Source organism: Exophiala oligosperma (assembly GCF_000835515.1).
Source record: "Exophiala oligosperma strain CBS 72588 unplaced genomic scaffold supercont1.15, whole genome shotgun sequence".
Lineage (NCBI taxonomy): Eukaryota > Fungi > Ascomycota > Eurotiomycetes > Chaetothyriales > Herpotrichiellaceae > Exophiala > Exophiala oligosperma.
The window spans coordinates 299,621-319,540 of record NW_015622832.1 but is presented as its reverse complement, the minus strand read 5'-3'; the positions used below and the strand labels follow the sequence as shown (position 1 = coordinate 319,540).

General features: G+C 51.8%; 11 protein-coding genes across 14 annotated transcripts; 7 read left to right on the top strand and 4 right to left on the bottom strand.

Moving 5' to 3' along the window:
- The first annotated feature begins 93 nt into the window (after window positions 1-93).
- PV06_10750 (peptidyl-prolyl cis-trans isomerase B) lies at window positions 94-1,256 on the top strand. 3 transcript variants are annotated; one of them, XM_016412326.1, is made up of 4 exons: window positions 94-358; window positions 411-676; window positions 732-883; window positions 970-1,256. In XM_016412326.1, the coding sequence occupies exons 1-4, from the start codon at window positions 158-160 to the stop codon at window positions 1,224-1,226; spliced, it is 876 nt and encodes a 291-aa protein (XP_016257340.1). In that variant the 5' UTR covers window positions 94-157; the 3' UTR covers window positions 1,227-1,256. The 3 variants fall into 3 exon arrangements, with proteins under 3 accessions (XP_016257340.1, XP_016257342.1, XP_016257341.1); XM_016412328.1 differs by having other exon boundaries at window positions 732-916; XM_016412327.1 differs by having other exon boundaries at window positions 732-1,256.
- A 358-nt stretch (window positions 1,257-1,614) lies between these two features.
- PV06_10749 (ATP-dependent RNA helicase ded1) lies at window positions 1,615-5,027 on the top strand. The gene is made up of 3 exons (XM_016412325.1): window positions 1,615-1,925; window positions 2,103-4,061; window positions 4,113-5,027. The coding sequence occupies exons 2-3, from the start codon at window positions 2,138-2,140 to the stop codon at window positions 4,238-4,240; spliced, it is 2,052 nt and encodes a 683-aa protein (XP_016257339.1). The 5' UTR covers window positions 1,615-1,925; window positions 2,103-2,137; the 3' UTR covers window positions 4,241-5,027.
- A 949-nt stretch (window positions 5,028-5,976) lies between these two features.
- On the top strand, window positions 5,977-7,594 carry PV06_10748. Of its 2 annotated transcripts, XM_016412323.1 has the most exons (4): window positions 5,977-6,293; window positions 6,417-6,505; window positions 6,624-6,774; window positions 6,872-7,594. In XM_016412323.1, the coding sequence occupies exons 1-4, from the start codon at window positions 6,078-6,080 to the stop codon at window positions 7,562-7,564; spliced, it is 1,149 nt and encodes a 382-aa protein (XP_016257337.1). In that variant the 5' UTR covers window positions 5,977-6,077; the 3' UTR covers window positions 7,565-7,594. The 2 variants fall into 2 exon arrangements, with proteins under 2 accessions (XP_016257337.1, XP_016257338.1); XM_016412324.1 differs by lacking the exon at window positions 5,977-6,293 and having other exon boundaries at window positions 6,386-6,505.
- A 102-nt stretch (window positions 7,595-7,696) lies between these two features.
- On the bottom strand, window positions 7,697-10,154 carry PV06_10746 (uncharacterized protein). Its single transcript, XM_016412321.1, has one exon. The coding sequence runs from the start codon at window positions 10,003-10,005 to the stop codon at window positions 9,352-9,354; it is 654 nt and encodes a 217-aa protein (XP_016257335.1). The 5' UTR covers window positions 10,006-10,154; the 3' UTR covers window positions 7,697-9,351.
- On the top strand, window positions 8,855-9,259 carry PV06_10747 (uncharacterized protein; the record flags this gene model as incomplete). Its single annotated transcript, XM_016412322.1, has 1 exon — window positions 8,855-9,259. The coding sequence occupies one exon, from the start codon at window positions 8,855-8,857 to the stop codon at window positions 9,257-9,259; it is 405 nt and encodes a 134-aa protein (XP_016257336.1).
- A 556-nt stretch (window positions 10,155-10,710) lies between the features above and the next one.
- PV06_10745 (branched-chain amino acid aminotransferase) lies at window positions 10,711-12,239 on the top strand (the record flags this gene model as incomplete). Its single annotated transcript, XM_016412320.1, has 2 exons — window positions 10,711-10,747; window positions 10,800-12,239. The coding sequence occupies 2 exons, from the start codon at window positions 10,711-10,713 to the stop codon at window positions 11,906-11,908; spliced, it is 1,146 nt and encodes a 381-aa protein (XP_016257334.1). The 3' UTR covers window positions 11,909-12,239.
- Window positions 12,083-13,689, bottom strand: PV06_10744 (uncharacterized protein). The gene is made up of 2 exons (XM_016412319.1): window positions 13,394-13,689; window positions 12,083-13,345 (listed from the first exon to the last, which is right to left on the bottom strand). The coding sequence occupies exons 1-2, from the start codon at window positions 13,626-13,628 to the stop codon at window positions 12,300-12,302; spliced, it is 1,281 nt and encodes a 426-aa protein (XP_016257333.1). The 5' UTR covers window positions 13,629-13,689; the 3' UTR covers window positions 12,083-12,299.
- Window positions 13,690-14,054: 365 nt separating this feature from the next.
- On the top strand, window positions 14,055-15,157 carry PV06_10743 (uncharacterized protein). Its single transcript, XM_016412318.1, has 3 exons — window positions 14,055-14,213; window positions 14,457-14,761; window positions 14,817-15,157. The coding sequence occupies exons 1-3, from the start codon at window positions 14,196-14,198 to the stop codon at window positions 14,977-14,979; spliced, it is 486 nt and encodes a 161-aa protein (XP_016257332.1). The 5' UTR covers window positions 14,055-14,195; the 3' UTR covers window positions 14,980-15,157.
- On the bottom strand, window positions 14,964-16,014 carry PV06_10742 (uncharacterized protein). Its single transcript, XM_016412317.1, has 2 exons — window positions 15,734-16,014; window positions 14,964-15,651 (listed from the first exon to the last, which is right to left on the bottom strand). The coding sequence occupies exons 1-2, from the start codon at window positions 15,917-15,919 to the stop codon at window positions 15,148-15,150; spliced, it is 690 nt and encodes a 229-aa protein (XP_016257331.1). The 5' UTR covers window positions 15,920-16,014; the 3' UTR covers window positions 14,964-15,147.
- Window positions 16,015-16,343: 329 nt separating this feature from the next.
- Window positions 16,344-18,483, bottom strand: PV06_10741 (uncharacterized protein). Its single transcript, XM_016412316.1, has one exon. It carries the CDS (start codon window positions 18,433-18,435, stop codon window positions 16,414-16,416), a length of 2,022 nt encoding a protein of 673 aa, XP_016257330.1. The 5' UTR covers window positions 18,436-18,483; the 3' UTR covers window positions 16,344-16,413.
- Window positions 18,484-18,651: 168 nt separating this feature from the next.
- PV06_10740 (uncharacterized protein) lies at window positions 18,652-19,912 on the top strand (the record flags this gene model as incomplete). The annotated part of the gene is made up of 2 exons (XM_016412315.1): window positions 18,652-19,626; window positions 19,674-19,912. Exons 1-2 carry the CDS (start codon window positions 18,657-18,659, stop codon window positions 19,910-19,912), a joined length of 1,209 nt encoding a protein of 402 aa, XP_016257329.1. The 5' UTR covers window positions 18,652-18,656.
- Between the last annotated feature and the right edge of the window lie 8 nt (window positions 19,913-19,920).

Sequence of the window (19,920 nt, the reverse complement as noted above, 5' to 3'; positions counted from 1 at the left end):
GTGGCTGCACCCCGAGAACCGGTCGCCGCTTTAACAACGTGCCAGGCCTCTCGACATTGTACTGTCCCCTAGTCAAATATGTGTCCTCCGCAGCTTGTTCTACTATGACCGGTCCTCTCTCCTTGTAACCTCCTCCACCCACACCCATCTTATACCCATGTTCCTCGACATGGCTAACATCCAGCGAGTTGTCATCTCGCTTATGGTCATTTTGACCGCCACTTTCCTTTTCATGGGACAGACTGCGGAAGCAGCCAAAGGTCCCAAAATCACCCACAAGGTCTATTTTGACATCGAGCATGGAGATGAGCCCATGGGACGGATTGTTCTAGGCCTCTACGGCAAGACGGTGCCAAAGGTATGTCGTGTGCCCTTCCTGCCGTATTGCATGTCTAATTTAAACCTTGCAGACCGCCGAAAACTTTCGTGCCCTGGCAACCGGCGAGAAGGGCTTCGGCTATGAAGGCTCGTCTTTCCATCGCGTCATCAAGGATTTCATGATTCAAGGTGGTGATTTCACGAGAGGGGATGGCACAGGTGGCAAGTCGATCTACGGAGACAAGTTTGAAGACGAGAACTTCAAGTTGAAGCACACCAAGAAGGGCCAGTTGAGCATGGCCAACGCTGGAAAGAACACCAACGGATCTCAATTCTTCATCACCACTGCTATTACAAAGTGAGCAGTCTTTCCTGGACCGTGTGTGCAATTCGTGTGACTGATGAAATCTTAGCTGGCTCGATGGCCGTCACGTCGTCTTTGGAGAAGTCCTCGAAGGTTACGACATCGTTGACAAGATTCAGAACGTCGCCAAGGGCGCACAAGATCGACCTACCAAGGCGGTCAAGATTGTGAAGAGCGGAGAGCTCGAGGTGCCCCCGGAAGGTATTCATGCCGAACTTTGAGTTTTGAGGGCCGGTACTGCTCTCCACGTCGCTGTGTCCAGACCGCTTACTGAGGTGTTGTGACAGAGCTTATGGACGACGAAGAAAGTGATGCTACTCCAGGGGCTATGGTCCCTGCGGTCGACGGCCAGCAGTCCACAGAACAGCTTCAGGGAGCATCAGATGCATTCAGCTCAGCCGAGATGATGATCGCTCAACCATACGTTCAGAAGGGTGTGTGCTTCTTCCTCTTGGTAGCAGTTGTATTGTACATCGCGAGAAGACGACAATTGCACAAGTCTTATCTCGACGCTGGCAAGTCCGACGAGAAGAGCATGGCTTAGCCAAATAATGATAAAAACAGTGATGCTTGACCCCAAGTTCCCGTAGACCGTAAAAGCATGAGCACATTCATGACCACGGCAGTCATCTGACTGGTGCTGATAAAATGCACGTGCAAGTACGAATACGGAGTACTGTACGGCGTATGATGCTATCGCCACTACGGAGCAATAAAAATCAAATGCTACTGATAGCCATCCTATTCCAGTATAGCGGCGTCAGGCTACGGAAGACTGTACGAGCCCGGAGAGCAGTTTTTCCAATTCCAATGGGCAAATGCACTACAGCCAAAGCGCTGGTCTACGGAGAACCATTGTACCGACACTTGTCCGGATACGTTGGTCCAGCAATTCGCCGCCCCATGAAAAAAGTCCTGCCTGCGCCTTTTTTTCCAAATGTCTTTTCCGTCTCTTTCACCACCTCACCTTCAAACAATCACATCACACCTCTACTGACAACCATCATTGTCCTTCTTGTTCCTTTGCCTTTCGTTTTACTTTCAGATAGACTTGGAGAGGCGTTTGTGTGTCTCTCTTCTATCTGCGGACACGAAAGCTTTTTAAGCAACAGCAATTCCATCTTCCCACACCGATTAGACGCTATCCTTCATCTCACAAATTCAGCGTCTGGCTAATTTTTTCCCTGTCCTTCCTCGTAAACAGTTTACAACAGCCGCAAAATTCGTTCACCTCCATCAATTTGTGAGTACAAAGTTCCCCTCTGCAGCCGCTGCTTTTCCCGTTAGTCAGCGCTTGAAACAAATCACATTTCTCCTGAGCCTGGTCACTCGAAGAGGGCGTTGGAAATTTCCAGAATTCCAGTTTTCATCGTACAAAGTATCTCCATTTCAGATGGTAGCTAACACATTTTCAATTCAGCAACTTGCAACATCATCACTTTCTCAAAATCCAAGATGGCCGACTCGTTGAATATGAACGGTCTCACTCTAAATGAGTCGAAACACGCTCCGGCTGGCCCCATGGGTGCCGGTGGCCGTACCTACATCCCCCCTCATCTACGTGGCCAGTCTACCCGTGGTCCTCCAATGATGAACATGGATGGTGCTGGTCCTGGTCCTGCACCAGCAGCCGCAGGTCCGGGCTTGAACGGCAGTGCATGGGCAAATAACAACAACGCCACTGGTGGCGGATGGGCCAACGCTCAAGACTTCAAGCCTGCGCCTTCGGCCAACGGTTGGGCAGGACAAGGTGCTCGTCCTTTCAACCCCAATGCCTATGGTGCTCCTGGAGGCGGCCACGGCGGCGGTCACGGTGGCGGCCACGGCGGCGGCTCTGCTCGTGGTTCAGGAGATGGTCAATGGCGAGATGGTCAACACATCCCAGGCCCTGCCAACCCAAAGGTCGAACGTGAATTGTTCGGTCTCCCGAACGACCCGACCAAGGCGCATACTGGTATCAACTTCGCAAACTACGACGACATTCCTGTCGAAGCCAGTGGTCACGACGTTCCAGAACCTGTCAACACTTTCACCAACCCTCCTCTTGATGATCACCTGATCAGCAACATCAAGCTTGCGTCCTACGCGACTCCTACACCGGTCCAGAAGTACTCGATTCCCATCGTCATGGGCGGACGAGATCTCATGGCTTGTGCTCAGACTGGTTCTGGCAAGACGGGTGGTTTCTTGTTCCCCATCCTCTCCCAAGCCTTCCAAACCGGTCCTTCACACGCCCCCGCCACCGGAGGCGGTTTCCGCCAGAGAAAGGCATTTCCTACATCTCTGATTCTTGCTCCCACTCGTGAGCTTGTTTCCCAAATCTACGATGAAGCACGAAAGTTCTCCTACCGTTCCTGGGTCAGACCATGCGTTGTCTACGGCGGTGCTGACATTGGCACTCAACTACGATCTATCGAGCGCGGCTGTGACCTGTTGGTCGCTACTCCTGGTCGTTTGGTCGATCTCATAGAGCGAGGTCGTATCTCCCTGGCCAACATCAAGTATCTGGTTCTCGACGAGGCCGATCGTATGCTGGACATGGGTTTCGAGCCTCAGATCCGCCGCATCGTCGAGGGCGAGGACATGCCCACTGTCCAGAACCGCCAGACTCTCATGTTCTCGGCCACTTTCCCACGAGACATTCAACTGCTGGCACGCGATTTCCTGAAGGACTATGTGTTCTTGTCCGTGGGTCGTGTTGGTTCCACCTCGGAAAACATCACTCAAAAAGTCGAGTATGTTGAGGACAACGACAAGCGCTCTGTCTTGCTCGACATCCTGCACACTCATGCTGGCGGCCTGACCTTGATCTTCGTCGAGACCAAGCGCATGGCTGACACGTTGTCTGACTTCTTGATCAACCAAGGCTTCCCAGCAACTGCTATCCACGGTGACCGCACTCAGCGTGAGCGTGAGCGTGCGCTGGAATTCTTCCGCAACGGTCGCTGCCCCATCATGGTGGCCACGGCTGTTGCTGCTCGTGGTTTGGATATCCCCCACGTCATGCACGTTGTCAACTACGATCTTCCTACTGACATTGACGACTACGTTCACCGCATTGGTCGTACTGGTCGTGCTGGAAACACCGGTTTGGCAACCGCTTTCTTCAACCGGGGCAACCGTGGCATTGTCCGTGAGCTCATTGAACTTCTCAAGGAAGCCCACCAGGAAATTCCCAGCTTCTTGGAAAACATCGCTCGCGAGAGCTCTGGCTTTGGCGGCGGTCGTGGTCGTGGTCGTGGCGGCGGTGGTCGTGGAGGCTCTGCGACTCGGGACATGCGTCGCGTGGGCGGCGGTATGGGCGGTGCTCCTTCATATGGCGGTGGCTTTGGCGGCTCTGGTGGCTATGGTGGCGGCGGCGGCGGCGGCGGTGGTAGCAGTAAGTCCAACACTCTCTCCTCTGTTTGGACCGGAATACTAACGACTTCAGACTACGGTGGGGCTCCCTCATGGGGCGGTTCCGGTGGCGGGGCATATGGCGGCGGATACGGTGGCAGCGGCGGCGGCGGCTCTTATGGCAACCCAGGTGGTGCCAACGGTCCATCTTCTTGGTGGTAAACGGTTCAGGGCGTTCAGTCATTCTCGAACGGTTTACGGCACCAGTTTTCAGCATGATTGTTTTCTTTCTTTTCACTTTCTTCGACATTTGCGCTCTCGGAAGAGTGACCGGGTGGTTGAAGAGCAAACGGCAGGCAGTCCTGCAGCAAGCTTGCTCTTTTGATGACGACCCAGAGCATTTTTCCCGAGACGAGTTTTTATCGGGCACAGCATGATACATGATAGATAGCGTTGGCTTTTCCGATTGATTTCAGATACCCCCAGCATGTCGAACTTCCTCGTGTCAACAGAGGACAGACGATGTGTGCATGAACGACAGACACCACGGCGTCGGTTTGCAACGAAAGAGAGTGGGCGAGCGCATCAGCTCCTCAACACGGCATGGAAGACAGACTCTTGTGAAGCCTCCTTTTCAAAAGAAAGGCTGCACGACCGGACACGGCCTTATGACGAGATTCTTTTTTTCAGCCTTTAACAAAAGTTATCTGCGGGTTCTCTCTCTTTCGAACCTATGGGACATGATCAAAATAGAACTTTATCGACACGAACAATCGCGAGCTTGGGAGGCTGGCGGGAATGGGAAGGGGGAATGATCTGATTTGCAAGACAAAAATAAGGAAGATAATTGCACATCTGCATCTCCCAGGCGTTTTATTCCGCACGGCTTCCATGGAGCTCTCTTGCACACACACAACAAGACTTATTACGAGGAAAAGTCTACGCTGGCTGCATTAGATCAGGCTTGCCAGGCCACACAGTTAGCAATAGAAAAAGTTTTTGATTTGAAGCTGTATGACTTTTGAATTTTTCAACCTGGATTAGACGTGAATTGACACATGTTGCCTGTATGTTTCATCTCATGTGTCTGGTATCAAGTGATACTCTGTGCAGTACTCAGATGATTGCTACTTTGGTATACCTTGTACTCCGTGGTCCCCTGCCCTGGTAAAATAGCTCCGTCCGCGTTGGTGCGGTTCCTCCACCCCCCGGTTCGAGCAAGGCTTTTTTGTCCACCGACCAGCCTTAGCGGCCTCTTTCAGTTTTTCACATCACTATCGCCGCTATTTCCCTTGAACTTAAGTCCGCATCTCTAGGAAGCGATTGACCAGGAACATCACCTCTGGTAATGATGGGTATGAAAAGGGACGGGGGGTTGTCAGCAATTCCCCGTCAGCTGGTACTACGGGGAGACATTGAAAGATTCGGCCGATCAAGGACCAAACCAAATGGACGGTGACGGTTGAGCCTTTTTTTTCTGGTTTTGTTTTGTTCTGGGAAAGGAACCCTGGCGTCGCGGCCGCAGATGGACATTCCAGTTGAAGCAAATAGCAAAAAGCGAAAAGTATGGGCTTGACACCCGGTTGGGAGAAGCACTTTTATCCGATCAACCCTCAACGAGGAAAATGTGGGGGGGTCCGCACGACTCCCATGTACCTCGCTACGGAGTTGTTGTACTAATGATTCCATTTGCCGAAAACGAGAGTCAAGGCTACCCAAGGTAGCTAACTGACGACTGTGTAACTGACGAAACATGGTGTTCATAGCTTCTTCCCTTTTTTGTACCGTGTCAGGTTCGAGGGGGGAGTGGACTTTTCGGACCTAGAGATCTACCACATAAAGTTAGTTGAACCACCTTGTTATTATATACGGAGTGCGTAATTCGTAAATACCTATAAGTATTGAGCACATCTTCCTGTCGATTTTCTCACAACATCAGTGTCTATTCTTCATCCTTCCAACAACAACAGCAGCAGCAGCAATACTTGTCTCTTGCCAAAGTCTTCTTCCCATTTTCTTATCATCTTGACTAGATAACTTCAAATCACCGTCTTCAACCATGTCGGACTTTTTCAAACCAGCTCCCGAGCCCACCACCGAACTCGGTCGGTATAGGGTTCTATCCAGCACCGCCGGAGTCCGAGTTTCTCCCTTGTGTCTCGGTGCCATGTCCATCGGTGACGCTTGGAAATTCATGGGTAACATGAGCAAGGAACAATCTTTCAAACTCTTGGACGCATTCTACGAAGCTGGTGGCAACTTTGTCGATACCGCGGTAAGTGGTTCAGTTCGATGACCTCAAACACTTTCTTTGGAGTGTTTCTACTACTCCGTAAACAACCGACGGAAAGAACTTCAAATCACTGACTTGGGACAACCTCCTCCTCTCAACGAACAGAACAATTATCAGAATGAACAGTCCGAAAAGTGGATTGGAGAATGGATGGCCGAGAGGAAGAACCGAGACATGATGGTCATCGCCACCAAGTAAGTGGTTTCCGAAGTCCAGTGCAGTGAGGTGCTTTCGCATGACGTACCTACCCAATTCCCGGAGGTGTGCTTCTGCTTTTTGGTTTCTGCTCCTCCTGACGTGCTTTGATTCCAGGTACACCACTGCCTACCGTAGTTATGAACTTGGCGCTGGAAAAACCGTCAACTATTCCGGCAATCACAAGAAGAGTTTGTACCTTTCGGTCCACGAATCCCTCAAGAAACTTCAAACCGAGTACATTGACCTTTTGTACGTTCATTGGTGGGTAAGTACATCAAAAACAAAGCCCATCATTCTCTGTTTCGAGTCTTCTTTTTTTTTCTCTTTCTGTTTCATGTCGAAAACTGACACGAACGAAACAGGACTGGACCACTTCGATCGAGGAAGTCATGGACAGCCTCCACATCCTGGTGGAACAGGGCAAGGTTTTGTACCTGGGCATCTCGGACTCGCCGGCCTGGGTGGTGTCGGCGGCCAACACGTACGCCCGGGCGCACGGCAAGACCCCCTTCAGCGTGTACCAGGGCCGGTGGAACGTCATGCTCCGGGACTTTGAGCGGGACATCATCCCCATGGCCCGCCACTTCGGCATGGCCCTGGCCCCCTGGGACGTGATCGGCGGGGGCAAGTTCCAGTCCAAGAAACAACTCGAGGCCCGCAAGCAGCAGGGCGAAGGGCTGCGGAGCATGTTCGGCGGGGGCCAGTCGGCCCAGGAAGAAAAGATCAGCGCCGCCCTCGAAAAGGTCGCGGGCGAGCACGGCCTGGAGAGCCTGTCGACCGTGGCCCTCGCCTACGTCATGCAAAAGACCCCCAACGTCTTCCCCATCATCGGCGGCCGCAAGGTCGAGCACCTCCAGGACAACATCAAGGCCCTCAGCCTCAAGTTGACCGACGACCAGATCAAGTACCTCGAGAGTCAGAGCGCCCTGGACCCCGGCTTCCCCAGCAACTTTATCGGAGAGTCCCCCCGGGCCACCGGCCAGAGTCCCATGACCGTCGCCATGTCGGCCCAGATCGCCTACCCCGTGCCGGAGAGACCTTTTGTCAAGCAGTAAGAGAGAACTACTGAAAAAAGAACAAGGCAGAAAAAAAAGGGGGGGGGAGGGGGTTTGGGGGAGCGTGGGAGAAAGAACAAAGAAAAAAAGATTATACTCGTCTTCAAGAGGGGTGGTGACTCCCCTCCTCAGTGAGTGCATCCTTTACTACTGTGTGTCTTTAGGAAACAGAGAGTGTTCGTAACAAATAGCGTCAAAAATCAAATTTGTCTGGGAAAAATAAAATACCAACCCACCTCTTTTTTCTTTCTCTTCAACGGAATTCCCACTGTCTGCTCCCTTGGGTGTTCAAGCTTTCAGTCTTCCCAAAGGCAAACCGACGATTCACTGACAACGTTGAACCTTGGAAGATCCAGCCTCGTCCTGACTCCACAGAAGCTTGTTGTGAATGTCCTCGCACTACTAACCACGGATCCTTTCTTCTTTTAGGCCTTAATTTTTTCTTTCAAAGTGGTACCAAGGTATCAAAAAGGCGTGCCTTGCGAGTCAACACGCTCGGTGGGGACATTTCTTTTCTTTCTTGTCTCTCTCCAAGCTTTTCCCATCTTATGGTTCAACCGGGGGCCAACTACGTGAAACAAAACAACAAAGTCGCTCAGCAGTTTCCTCCGCAGCCCCCCCCCCATCGTGTATGTACCCAAGGCATGTACTCGAAGACAAAGAAGAGAAGACGAAAAAAGTCTAAACAAAACCCCAACAAGTGGACGAACAACACTTTTCTTTGTTGGCACTGGGCGAAGAGGCTTTGTCGAAACCTATTTTTGAGGAGGAGCGGTTCGAAAAGGAATGGATGATCAAATAAGGACAAAGAACCACGTCCTCGTTGCCTTTTTCTCTTCAAAGCCTGAAATTTGACTCTCTTGAAGATGAGGACCTGGGGAGCCACATGATTCTTTTCTACAACACGATGATGATTGTAGAGATTTTGTGTTTCTTCCAAAATGATGAAAACTCGTTGTTCCTTCACTGCTCTTGACCACGATTTCAACAGATCTCTCATATTCAAACATCATCATCATTACTAGCGACGACCTCGAATAACAAATCGATCGACAAGGCTGGAAACCACGGAGCCGTAACGTCACCCCCAGTCGAAAAGAGAAGGGGAAAAAAAGACGCTCAAACATGTGCACCAGCAGGCAATATATGTTCCTCTGTCAACACGAGGCGACGGCCAAATTCCGCGATACAGTTTGTGACTCGCCTGGCGTTAGAGGCTGCGTCGTAAAGAACGTCAAGATCCAACTCACGGAACCATGCATGAAATGCTCTCTTCGTGGCAGAAAAGCCATGCGCACTCAGGTCCCAGAGCCCGCCTTTGACGATGTCTGGCATGTTCGATCCGTGTGCTTTGTCGATATCGGCTTCCGATCCCTCCACCCTTTCCAAGAACGAAATGCTTCTGATTCCGTGAGACCAGAAACCCCTGCCGAGCCACCCATTCTAGGAAACGGCCAGTCGTTGAATCGAACCCCTTGCAAAAAGAACCCGAGTCTATACAAGCGGATCATGATGCGCTTGACAACCAGGAAAAGGGCCAAAAGTGCATGTCGTGCAAAAGATGATGAAGGCAGCCCGTTCCTGGCGACGGGAATCGAAAGCACAGAACATAGTACTCGTGGGGTCAACAAGAAGGATAGGTGTGAATCTCCCTTCTCAACGAGTGTCCTCGCCGACTCGCACTTTGTCCGCTAATATGTCCGCAGTGTGCTGATGGTTGTATGGAGGTCTGTTTTGAGGATACTCGCCTTCTTCAAGCGGCTGTGAATCCGAAGACGGCCATCACTTCAACCACCTCTTGTCGGTCCTTCCACTTCGATCTCTACAGATTCGTGTCTCGGTGACTTGCCAGCGGCAACAGCACTGCTCTTCGCGCCAGCAGCAGACATTGCCTCCTTTTCATCGTCACCACAACCGCAGTCATAGAAGTCGCCAATGTTGGCGCAGTCAAAGATCGGCTTTCCTTTGCGCTCGTTGACCAAATTGTGTACAAAGCATGCCCAGGCGGCGGCACTGGACCGCGAGGACGTCTGCGGAGGGTATTTTTTGAGGATCTTCTGGAAGTGTTCGGCACACTCGCCGCACGGGTATAGTCGAGCGAAGAGGAAGAGGTAATTTTTCAGGGCGTCCTGTTCATCCTGGGTCGGCGTGTCCGGGAATCGTGCCATGGTGGTGTGCAAGACCTTCCATGCCGCGCGACCGAGTTCGGCTTTCAGCGTCTCATTCCCGAGCTTCCCCATCACATGGTCGCCGTGGACTACTTCTGTGTCCGCCACGGGTACGACATGTTGTGACAGCTTGGGTTTGAGCTTTTCATGAAATTTGTCCGAGTAGGAAAAGGCCGACATATCGCGAGGAGGACTCGCCGTCCATATGACATACCACACAAATAGAGCCACGGCGGAAATGAGGACGATGAAAGGAGGAGGTGCTCGAGGCATGATGGGCGAGACCGTTTTGTCTGCGTTGAACTGTGCTAAAAAACAGAAAGATAAAGAAGCTGAGAGGGAATCAAACAAACATATGGAGAATAGATATTAGATCAATACAGATGAATACGCCAGATTGTCTCACGAGCATCAGAACTCGGATGATTCACTTTTGCGAGGCAGACCACCTTGTCTGGAAATTAAAACATCAGGTGCATGTGCCTTAGTCACCTAAAACAGCATCAACAAAGACCCCTGTTTTGGATGGCGATGCTAAAGCGGCAACGAGTAGCTCTTCCCACCCCAGACTTCCGATCTCGCTGGTCCCTCCGCAAAAAAAAAAGGTGACACTGCTCGCGGAATTTTGACGACGGTTGGAAGTGATACCGGTACTACTTTCTCACTGAAAAGTGAAACCAATCGTAGCAAATAACATCGACGGGTCGCCACGAAGGATTTTGTGCTTACTGCAACAGCGTCTTGGTGGAACAGTATTGGACGTGAAGAACACGAGATACACCACAAAACTTTACCCGAGCATTGACGTTTTTATATTTCTTTTCTTGCCGATTCTTTTCCCTCTCTCACCAGGAAGAAAAAGAAAGACAACAACAACAAGAAGAATATCGGCTTTGACCTGATTTTGTCGGTGTCGCTTCATTCAATCTACGACACCCTCTACTTTTAGAACCCCCCCCCCTAAAAAGGAACACGATCATGGCACCCTTTCCTCCACCTCCCGTTAGCACCATCGGTGAGTCAGTACGACCTTTTTATTCCATTCTTGCCTTCTGACTTGTGACGAGACTGGAGCAATGTCGGCTTCAAAGTCCGCGAGGTCAACGGCCACATCGAGTCCACCTTTCGCTACTCGTCCGGTTCGAACCCGACGTGGAGCAAACCACGCTGGGTCACCTCCCCCCACCTCTCCGTCCACGGCATGGCGCCCGGTCTGAACTACGGCGTGCAGTGTTACGAGGGGATGAAGGCCTTCCGCCAGCCCGACGGCAGCATCACCATCTTCCGCCCCGACCAGAACGCCAAGCGCATGCAGCGGTCCGCCGAGTACATCTCCGTGCCCGCCGTGCCCGAGGACCTGTTCGTGGAGAGCGTCAACCTCGCCGTGGCCCTGAACGCCGAGTTCGTCCCGCCCCACGAGACCGGCGCGGCCATGTACATCCGGCCGTTGCTGTTCGGGTCGAGCGCGCAGCTCGGCCTCAGCCCGCCCGACGAGTACACGTTCGTGGTCTTCGTGATGCCGACGGGCGTCTACCACGGCGTGCACGCGGTCGACGCCCTGATCCTCGAGGACTTTGACCGCGCCGCCCCCGAGGGGACGGGCAGCGCCAAGGTGGGCGGCAACTACGCGCCCGTGCTGCGGCACAGCGAGCGCGCCCGGAACGCGGGCTACGGCATCACGCTGCACCTCGACAGCAAGACCCGGAGCGAGATCGACGAGTTCTCGACCTCGGGCTTCCTCGGCGTGCGCCGGGACGGGGACCGGACCACCGTCGTCGTCCCCGACAGCAAGAACGTCATCAAGTCCGTCACGTCCGAGTCCGCGTGCCAGATCGCCCGGGACGTCTTCGGCTACGCCGTCGAGAGGCGGCGCATCGCCTACGAGGAGCTGCCCGAGTTCAAGGAGGTCATGGCGGCCGGGACCGCGGCCTCGCTGGTCCCCATCAAGAGCATCACCATGAAGTCCCGCGGCGACACCTTCCACTACCCCGTGAACGACAAGCTCGAGCCCGGCCCCGTCTGCACCGAGCTCTTGACCACCCTGAAAGGCATCCAGCAGGGCAAGGTCGAGGATCAGTTTGGCTGGAACTTCACCGTCACTGAGCCTCCGCAGGAGTTTTCCAAGCAAACCACCGCCAACGGTGGTGTCAACGGCGGCGTCGATCAATTACCATAAGAAACGAGCCCTCTAGTATGTTGATGGTACCTCCGTTTTCTTTCTGATAGGTTCGGTATCAAGGGGTATGAACAAAAAGGAAGGTCAGGAAGCCACGGCCTAGACAAAGAACAAGATCTTGAAAAAGGACAAAGCGGATTGTACATATCACTCGTGATGGAGCAAGGAGAATGCCTCTGGAAGACCTAAAATATTATTCAAGCTGCCATTACTAAAATACTTGCACAGCGGATCCCATATGCTGTTCGGGAATCTGTCATGGTAGACTCAAGATCCTGACTCTCAGCCCAATACACCGCATGTTTCCAGCTTGGGTATCAATATCGTGATTCATTAACAGTCGTAGATACATGGATGAAGAAACCAATTTCCTTTTCGGCTTGGCCCTTCACTATGGCATGGGGAGTTGAAAGTCTTCATCATCCAGCTTAGAATTTTCGAAAGGAAAGAAATCCGGCTCGAACAAGTCGTCCACTAAATCTGCATCCATGGACCCGTCCTTTTCAAGCAGTTCATACTCCTTCAGGCGAAACCACATATCACTTTCGATAGGTGGAGATCCATACAGGTCACGGAAATCCTTGGGATGGATCTTGCTTTGGTCGATCTTGGCCGGTTTCTTTACCGCAATAGGCCCTGACCTGTCAACTCCTGTGCCTTTGGGAATAATGGAAGGCGGCTTCTTCGCTTTCGGAAATCCAATGGTGTTCTTAGAGACAGCAGCGTGTGTACTCCGGCTTGGGACAGATGCTGTTGAAGTACTCAAAGGCTTCGGCTTCGTGCTCGGAAGAATGCCCTTTCTCTTCTGCTCTGAGGCTTGGGTCGTCTTCAGGGCGGCAGATGGCAAACGTGGCTGAGGCTCAGAGAGTGCCTCTGCCGCTGACTTGGCTTGCATAGTGTCGACCCTGGATAATTGGGGTCTCTGCCTCTTTGGTCCTGCTGCAATCATAGCATCCACCTGCTTATTTGGGGATTCGGCAGGCATGTCTTTGTATAGTAAAGTTTCCTTGATTCTCTCCTCATCGAGTCGATCCCATTCTTCTCGCTCTTTTTTGAGACGGAGAGAGAGGCCATTCTCATCTTTGGGCGAATTCACGTAAAGCTCTGCGATTTCTCTGGACAATTCTTCCCTGGTCAGTGGAGGAGGGAATTCCTCAGGGCTGAAGTCCAATGGAGGGTCTGGAAGTGCACCTGGTGGAGGTGGCGCATAACCATAGTCTGGTTCATCCTCCTCATCTTGTCTTTCTGTCAATACGTCGGCCTCTGCGGGCTCTGCCCTAGACACGACGATTTTGGACCGGCCGGATCGACGGCCCGTGGAGGGTTTTTGTGCGCTTCGGCCAGGTTTGGTTGTCAAAGGTGCAGCGGCAGGAGTCTTGAATGCAGGGGCTTTCGCGTTGGTAGTTTTAGCTCCGAGGGGTGCCCTATTGCGCGGTGCTTGTTCTCAGTTAGCGAGTGATCAAACATGATCTTTGCGCTCCATACCCAGAGGTGTAACAAATGAGCTCTGGTCCAATTTACTCGGGCCATCTTTGGTCAGACCTCGTTGTCCTTTGAAGGTAAATGGAGCATTTTCATCGTTCTTGGAAGCTCGGAAAGGGGTTTTCAAGTTTCCTGGCGTCTTCGGGTGGAGGCTTCGGATGGTGTGATTCAGAGGCTTCCCTGCTGCTGCGGTCTGACGTGCGTGCACAATGTTCTCTTGATCTCGAGCAGCTAGCATGGTTCGAGACGCCGTATGGCTATTGTCGTTATTTCTGCTGTACAATGTTTGTAGGTTTTTGGCTGAAGGTCGTAGGGAGTTCGCGAGATTATCAACGCGCGAGGCAAGCGAATCGAGATGTTGATCTTGGTTGCCTGCGCAACGAGCACGGAGTAACTGACGAACCCTGCGCGATGGGAAGGACGCCGGCTGGTGGCCTCAACTAAAGGGGTGTCTTAGGTAAGGCAGGTGGCCGCGCCTCTCCCGCCCGGACGCGTAGTTTCGGGCCCTTGAAAAGTGAAACCAGGGCCTAAAAATCACAAACGGTGAAGCCTGGAGTCTCAAACGCGAAGGCTGATTGTCATTGGCCTGCAATTGACAGTCGGTCCCCTTGAATCGTCCCCCTCCATCCCACCTAGAAAGCTGACTCCTGTTGAAATGTGACCGCCTGTTGGTTCTCCTTTCTAAATACACACTACCATTGTATCTGTGCGATCACTTCCCATCAACCAGTTGGCGCAGTTCACATCATCTTGATTTTGAAATTTGGTTCACTTCACTTGGATTTCCCATTAGCAAGCATTCACCATGGATCGTATCAAGGAGGTAAGTCGTGAGCTATTCACTCTACCCTTGACCGCTGCACCTGCCAGTCTTCACTGCGGCATGCAGGCATCACCCAGTCGAGACTGCCACAACAGTCGCCTTTCTGCTTCACTGGCCCGATTCACAATATGTCGGGCATTTGTCTGTCCTTTCCTGTTGCACACCATCCTGCTGTCCCTTACCACACCAACGCCCTGCACCGAGTCCGCCACCATGTCGACCGCATTCGCTAACTTCCAGCAGAAAATGAACACTCTCCGCATTGAGGCGGATGAGAATGCTGCAAAGGCGGAAGAACTCAAAGCGAAAGTCAAGCAGTTGGAGCAAGAGAACCTTCAAAAAGAACAAGAGATCACTTCCCTCACACACCGCAATGGCCTTCTGGAGTCCGAAGTCGAGAAACTAGAAACTGCCATCAAGGATGCCAAAGCTGCGGCTGGTGAAGCCTCGGAACACAGCAATCTCAACGAATCACTCCAGCGGAAACTTCAAGTGCTCGAGGAAGAAGCCGAGGTTGCCGACAAGACCTTGCGAGAGACCAACGAGAAGTAAGATTAAAGACAATGTACGATATTCAAAGATTGGCTAACGGTGGGTGTACAGGCTGCGTCAAACCGATGTCAAGGCGGGCCACTTCGAACGCAAAGTTCAAGCCTTGGAACAAGCACGCGATGAATGGGAGGCCAAATACGAGGAGATGGCCAAGAAGCACGCAGACCTTCAAAAGGAACTCCAAGAATTGGAGCAGAGCATGGGAAATATTTAATTTGGGCGAGCACAGGGTGTTTATGTCTTGTGAAGGGCCACGAAAGATGTTGTCGGCAAGCGGATGGCAGCGCGATGCATAGACAACGACATACCTACGATACCATGGGGCATTCGGTAATTGACCAGCGTTGACAGTTTTGTTGTTTTCAACAGGAATCAACACGTATCATCCACCACCCCGTCGTTCTCGCGCTTGCTTCCGCCCTTTGGACTTTTCTTTGGACCGTGCCGTTCTCCTCTCTGCCTTGCTCTCGTACCGAAAGTTCCTCTTCTTTTTCCGTTTGGGCTTATCTGCGTTATCCTTTGGCTTTTCCTTGGTCCATTTGGGCTTCTTCACACCCGCTACTGGCTCCTGATCTGGTCTTGCGTTCTCCCCGTGTGTTTTGTGGCCCTCGTCTTTGGCTTGTTCGGCCTTGAAAAGACCTTCTCGGCTCACATCCATAGCCTCTACCGTCACAGTGGTGTATTTGTCTTCGTCAATGTACTCTGCTTCATGGTCGATGGGTGTTGGTTGATCGTCCGAGATACCTGACCACTCCTCCTGGTCTGAATTTGCGTGGGGGTCTCCTCCTTCTTCCTCCCCTGAGTCGTCCAGCGCCGTGACCGGCCTCAGCATGGCATTTACTTCTTGGACATGACGCTCCAGGTCCGCCTTTCGCTCTTCTCGCAACTGCGGTCAAAATCCGGTCAGTGTGGATATACGGAGAAACAAATAATTTTGTTCGACAACTGGTAGCACCAAACACACTCACCTTTTTCCGCTCCGCTATCCTCTCCGCCCGGGCCCTCCTCTCCGCGGCCTCTTGCGCGTGCTTCGCCCTCTGCACCTTTCGCTTGTGGAATCCCGTCAAAAAGTCGTGTCGGGCCGTAGGGTCGAAGGTGATTTCCTCGACCACGGTGGGCTCGGTTCGACGGCGCTTCGTCGGTGGTTGCACCATGATGGGGTTTTTTCTTTCTTTGAATTTCTTCGGGGAATTCGGGTCGAGTTGTACGGAGTATCAATCTTTCATGTCGAAAAATTGTCGAATTTGACTATTCTCTCCCCAGCGCAGGGCCACCATAGAACAGCCTGCGCAAAGTCGGAAAACTTGCCAAGGGCGCGAGATTTACTCCGCACAAGTACGGCAGATCATGGGCTCCATTGACGCTTCAATCCGTGAGTATCTGCCCACTTGACCTACTCGACAGGGCACCAAGCGAATCTTTTCACGTTACTCCGTGACCAAGGCATCGAGTACCAACGACTCTCAAACATACCGATTACAATCAACGATGATTTCCATTCGTTAGTAATAAAAACGTCGTCGCAGACACGAGTATCCTCGATCACGACAGTCATCCTTTCTTTTTCATTTTGGAAGACCTCAAACGCCTCGCTATGGACAAGTGAACATGCAACATCACATCTGCTTCAACAACGATCCCACCACTTTCATGCTTTCTGCTTGCCCGCGCGCTCCAACTTCCTCCTCTTCGCTCGCAACTTCTCCGCCTCAAGATCGCGTTTGGCATTTCCGTGTTGCATCTTCTCATACAACTTCCTCTTCTTGTTACTCATCATCATTTTTTGCCGTTCAACCTCCTCATCCTTCTTCGCCTGAGCTGCTTGCCGGGCTTGACGAGCTTTGGTCTTCTGCGCGTCCTCTTTGGATTGACTCGTTGGTGCAGGGACAGGTTTGCCCGAGAGCTCAGCCTCGAGTTCTTTCTGGTACTGTGCTTCGTCACCGAGCTCCGAATCGCCAGATTCATCAGCGGCGTCATCGAAACCACCAAAGGCGTCAGCAGTTTCGAGCTCTTCATCTTCTTCCTCGTCCTCATCTTCCTCATCATCTTCTGATCCCGCAATGTCCATGCCGCCATCTATTTCATCCTCATCTTCCTCGATCTCCTCTACCTCGGAACTTTCATCACCCGCAGCCTCATCGTTATCAACAGCGTCGTCAGCTTCGCCTTCGAGTTCCTGCTCTTCCAAGGTGGCTCTGGGATCGTACTGTCCACCAGTTGGCTTGATCCACGGACTCAGGTGTGGGGGCAATGTTTCACCAGGTGCATAGATATCTGTAGGTAACAGCTTGCCCTCATTCACGCAATCCCAGACCCATTGCGGCTGGACGTAGGTACGACCTGGCATGATGTAGCCTGGCTTGACTACTTGGAGATTCTGATCTTTGTCCGAGCCTTCTTGTCCCTGGAGTGTGCCAAGGGGTTGAGCAGGAGTAGGTCTGTCCACGATTTGGTGTGTGATTCGAGGATCTTTTTCATCATGTGTGAATGCACCCTCTCCGAGAACGGCATCCCAACCGACTCTCTTACATCCAAAAGCTCGTAGTAAAAACTCGACTGGGTGGCGTGGGGCCTCTCGAGAGATAAAGAATGTGCAGTTCGAGAATAATGTTGTAGCAGCATCTCCGGTCATGTCGGGTTGTGGTAGAATGTCTCCTTCAGGTGCGGCTTGTGTAAAGGTATCAATCGTGCCAGCGTCCTGTTGATCTTCCGGCTCCTCATCTTGCTTAGTTTCGTCCTCAGTGCTTGCTTCCTGTGCAGCCTTATCGATCTGTGCCTGTATAGCTTCGGAGTTGCCATTGTGGGAATGACCGTTGGTCAAAGTCTTCTGCTCATCCTGTGTTTCTGCCGTTGCAGTGATGCCACGTCCTTCTAAGGTGAAAGCAGCTAACTCTGCACCTCTCTCGTCGCTGGCTACGTCGAATTTCGGAGGGTAGACAAGACCGACGGATGTGTACAGGCGATAATTGACGAAGCCAAGTAGAGTGCAGTAGAACTCGACGAAGGTGCCCATAATCCGGTAGTCCACATCCTGCGTAACTCTCTGCACGAATTTGTACGGAACAAGCCACATGATGTCTTGGCCTTGGATCGTAGCCTGGTAGTAGATGCCCTTGATCGAGAGGAAAGATTTGCGCAGCGAGTGTGTAGTTATGAGATAGTGTTCAAATTCGTGGCAGAGGCGTTGGCACCGGGAAATGACTCTTGCAGGTACGGCCGTGGTGGACGGAAGATTGGCAAATAGGAAAAGGAGGGACAATGCATCATCGAGATCACGTAGAGCGTCAATGAAAGTAGGGTATCTTTCGCGCACAATGTGGTCAAGCTTGATCTTGGGCATGCCAATCTTTTGTAGGCGCACCGCATCTTGCACTTCGTTGCGGCCCAGTGATCTTGCAATCTTTTTGTCGAGGGCCTTTTGGTCTCGAAATTTGGCTAGGAGGGGTTCGTGGAGGAGATACTGGATGTCTTTGGTATAGTAAAATGTTGTCGAATGAGTGGCAGATTTGTTGGCTTTCTTGATGTTTCGTGGTTCACGAGGATAGATGCCCTTGAAGATACAGAGTCTTCGGAAGTCGGGAAGCGAGATCTGGAGTTTGCGGACGGCTTGCGTTCGAGTGATATAGTTCTTCGCCTGGCCAGCCTGGCCCTTCTTCTTCTGTTTGGCCATGTTTTCAGTTGATTGAGACGAATACTTGGACTGGCGCAATTACTCGAGATGCCTCTGCGGGCTAGAATTTGCGGAAGAAAAAAAGTTCTATGGTCGGGGTAAGATTTTGAGCAGGGAAAGTTTGCCGAGACCAGATTCTCCAACCCCAATCGAGCCACTTTGTCCAGCCTCGAACTGAACTCCTTTTCACTAGGTATTCAAACAAGATCGATGGCATAGACATGACGGTTGTGTTGGATCGCAAGACCATCGGCATATACGCTGGTGCTGTATGCCTCCGACTTTTGGTGTTCTTTGTTTTCCCAGCACTACCCGATTTTCTGAGCACACAGGTCGAAATATCAACACCTGTATCCAGCTTCAAGAGGCTTCAGGAAGGACTGTTCCTTTATCAACATGGCCTCTCACCATATGACGGCGGGGTGTATCACCAAGCACCATTGTTACTGGTGATATTTGAAATACTACCTTCGACCCTTGTTTTTGTCGCCCTCGATGTTCTCAATGCGGTGGCTCTGCAAACAATCGCCAACAACTTACGCATTCCGACTCCTCGATTCGAAAAATTGGATGGCCGTTTGATTGCTGCGGCATACTTGTTCAATCCGTTCACTGTCCTCTCATGTCTGGGAAAGTCTACAAGCATATTTACCAGTGCGGCCATCATTCAAGCGATACTCAATGCTCAGTCAGGAAATGCCATACGAGCGATGTTCGGACTGGCCATGGGCTCATATCTATCAATGTATCCGGCTTTGTTGTTACCACCGACGCTTCTCATGATTCATCATAAGTCAGGGAAAGCTGCACCATTTTCTGTCTCAGTCGTGGCCTTTGGAGGCGCACTGGCAGCTCTACTTGGAACGACGCTTGTTTTGACCGACAGCTTTGAAGACTTCCTCGCCTCTTGCTATGGTGCACAAATATCGGTTCCAGACTTGACGCCAAATGCCGGATTATGGTGGTACTTTTTTATTGAAATCTTCGACTCCTTCCGAGACTTCTTCATTGGAGTATTCTGGTTGCACTTGGTCGGCTATGTTGGAGGGATGACGATTCGACTTCGAAATCAACCGCTTTTCGTCATCACAAGCTTGTTGGGCTTGATGGCCATCTTCAAGCCATATCCGAGCATCACTGATGTCTCGCTGTACCTTGGGTTTCTTCCGATGTATTCCCATATACTACCGCGTAAGTCTACTCCCCATTTCATGACGAGCAGATGCTGACTGTCTTAGTGACGAGGTACACTTTCATCGCTGCCTCGGTTCTGCTCTACTCGACGCTCCTGGGTCCAGCATTCTACCATTTGTGGATTTATGCTGGTTCTGGCAATGCAAATTTCTTCTATGCCATCACGTTGGTGTGGAGCCTGGGACTGACCATTCTCGTCGGTGATACGCTGTTCGCGGTGATGCGTGAGGAGTGGGAGCTAGAGAGACCTGAGATGAAAGGCAAAGCTGTCCGACAGATATAGAGAGAATG

What these genes read in the sequence shown, in the direction of transcription:
- PV06_10750 (XM_016412326.1), top strand. Translation starts at nt 158, where the DNA reads ATGTTCCTCGACATGGCTAACATCCAGCGAGTTGTCATCTCGCTTATG. An exon ending in ACGGCAAGACGGTGCCAAAG is followed by an intron (nt 359 to 410) that starts GTATGTCGTGTG and finishes TAAACCTTGCAG; the next exon opens with ACCGCCGAAAACTTTCGTGC. An exon ending in ATCACCACTGCTATTACAAA is followed by an intron (nt 677 to 731) that starts GTGAGCAGTCTT and finishes ATGAAATCTTAG; the next exon opens with CTGGCTCGATGGCCGTCACG.
- PV06_10749 (XM_016412325.1), top strand. Translation starts at nt 2,138, where the DNA reads ATGGCCGACTCGTTGAATATGAACGGTCTCACTCTAAATGAGTCGAAA. An exon ending in CGGCGGCGGCGGTGGTAGCA is followed by an intron (nt 4,062 to 4,112) that starts GTAAGTCCAACA and finishes TAACGACTTCAG; the next exon opens with ACTACGGTGGGGCTCCCTCA.
- PV06_10748 (XM_016412323.1), top strand. Translation starts at nt 6,078, where the DNA reads ATGTCGGACTTTTTCAAACCAGCTCCCGAGCCCACCACCGAACTCGGT. An exon ending in GCAACTTTGTCGATACCGCG is followed by an intron (nt 6,294 to 6,416) that starts GTAAGTGGTTCA and finishes CTCAACGAACAG; the next exon opens with AACAATTATCAGAATGAACA. An exon ending in TTTTGTACGTTCATTGGTGG is followed by an intron (nt 6,775 to 6,871) that starts GTAAGTACATCA and finishes CGAACGAAACAG; the next exon opens with GACTGGACCACTTCGATCGA.
- PV06_10746 (XM_016412321.1), bottom strand. Translation starts at nt 10,005, where the DNA reads ATGCCTCGAGCACCTCCTCCTTTCATCGTCCTCATTTCCGCCGTGGCT.
- PV06_10744 (XM_016412319.1), bottom strand. Translation starts at nt 13,628, where the DNA reads ATGCTAGCTGCTCGAGATCAAGAGAACATTGTGCACGCACGTCAGACC. An exon ending in CTCATTTGTTACACCTCTGG is followed by an intron (nt 13,346 to 13,393) that starts GTATGGAGCGCA and finishes ACTGAGAACAAG; the next exon opens with CACCGCGCAATAGGGCACCC.
- PV06_10743 (XM_016412318.1), top strand. An exon ending in TTGCGAGAGACCAACGAGAA is followed by an intron (nt 14,762 to 14,816) that starts GTAAGATTAAAG and finishes GTGGGTGTACAG; the next exon opens with GCTGCGTCAAACCGATGTCA.
- PV06_10742 (XM_016412317.1), bottom strand. Translation starts at nt 15,919, where the DNA reads ATGGTGCAACCACCGACGAAGCGCCGTCGAACCGAGCCCACCGTGGTC. An exon ending in GGATAGCGGAGCGGAAAAAG is followed by an intron (nt 15,652 to 15,733) that starts GTGAGTGTGTTT and finishes TTTTGACCGCAG; the next exon opens with TTGCGAGAAGAGCGAAAGGC.
- PV06_10741 (XM_016412316.1), bottom strand. Translation starts at nt 18,435, where the DNA reads ATGGCCAAACAGAAGAAGAAGGGCCAGGCTGGCCAGGCGAAGAACTAT.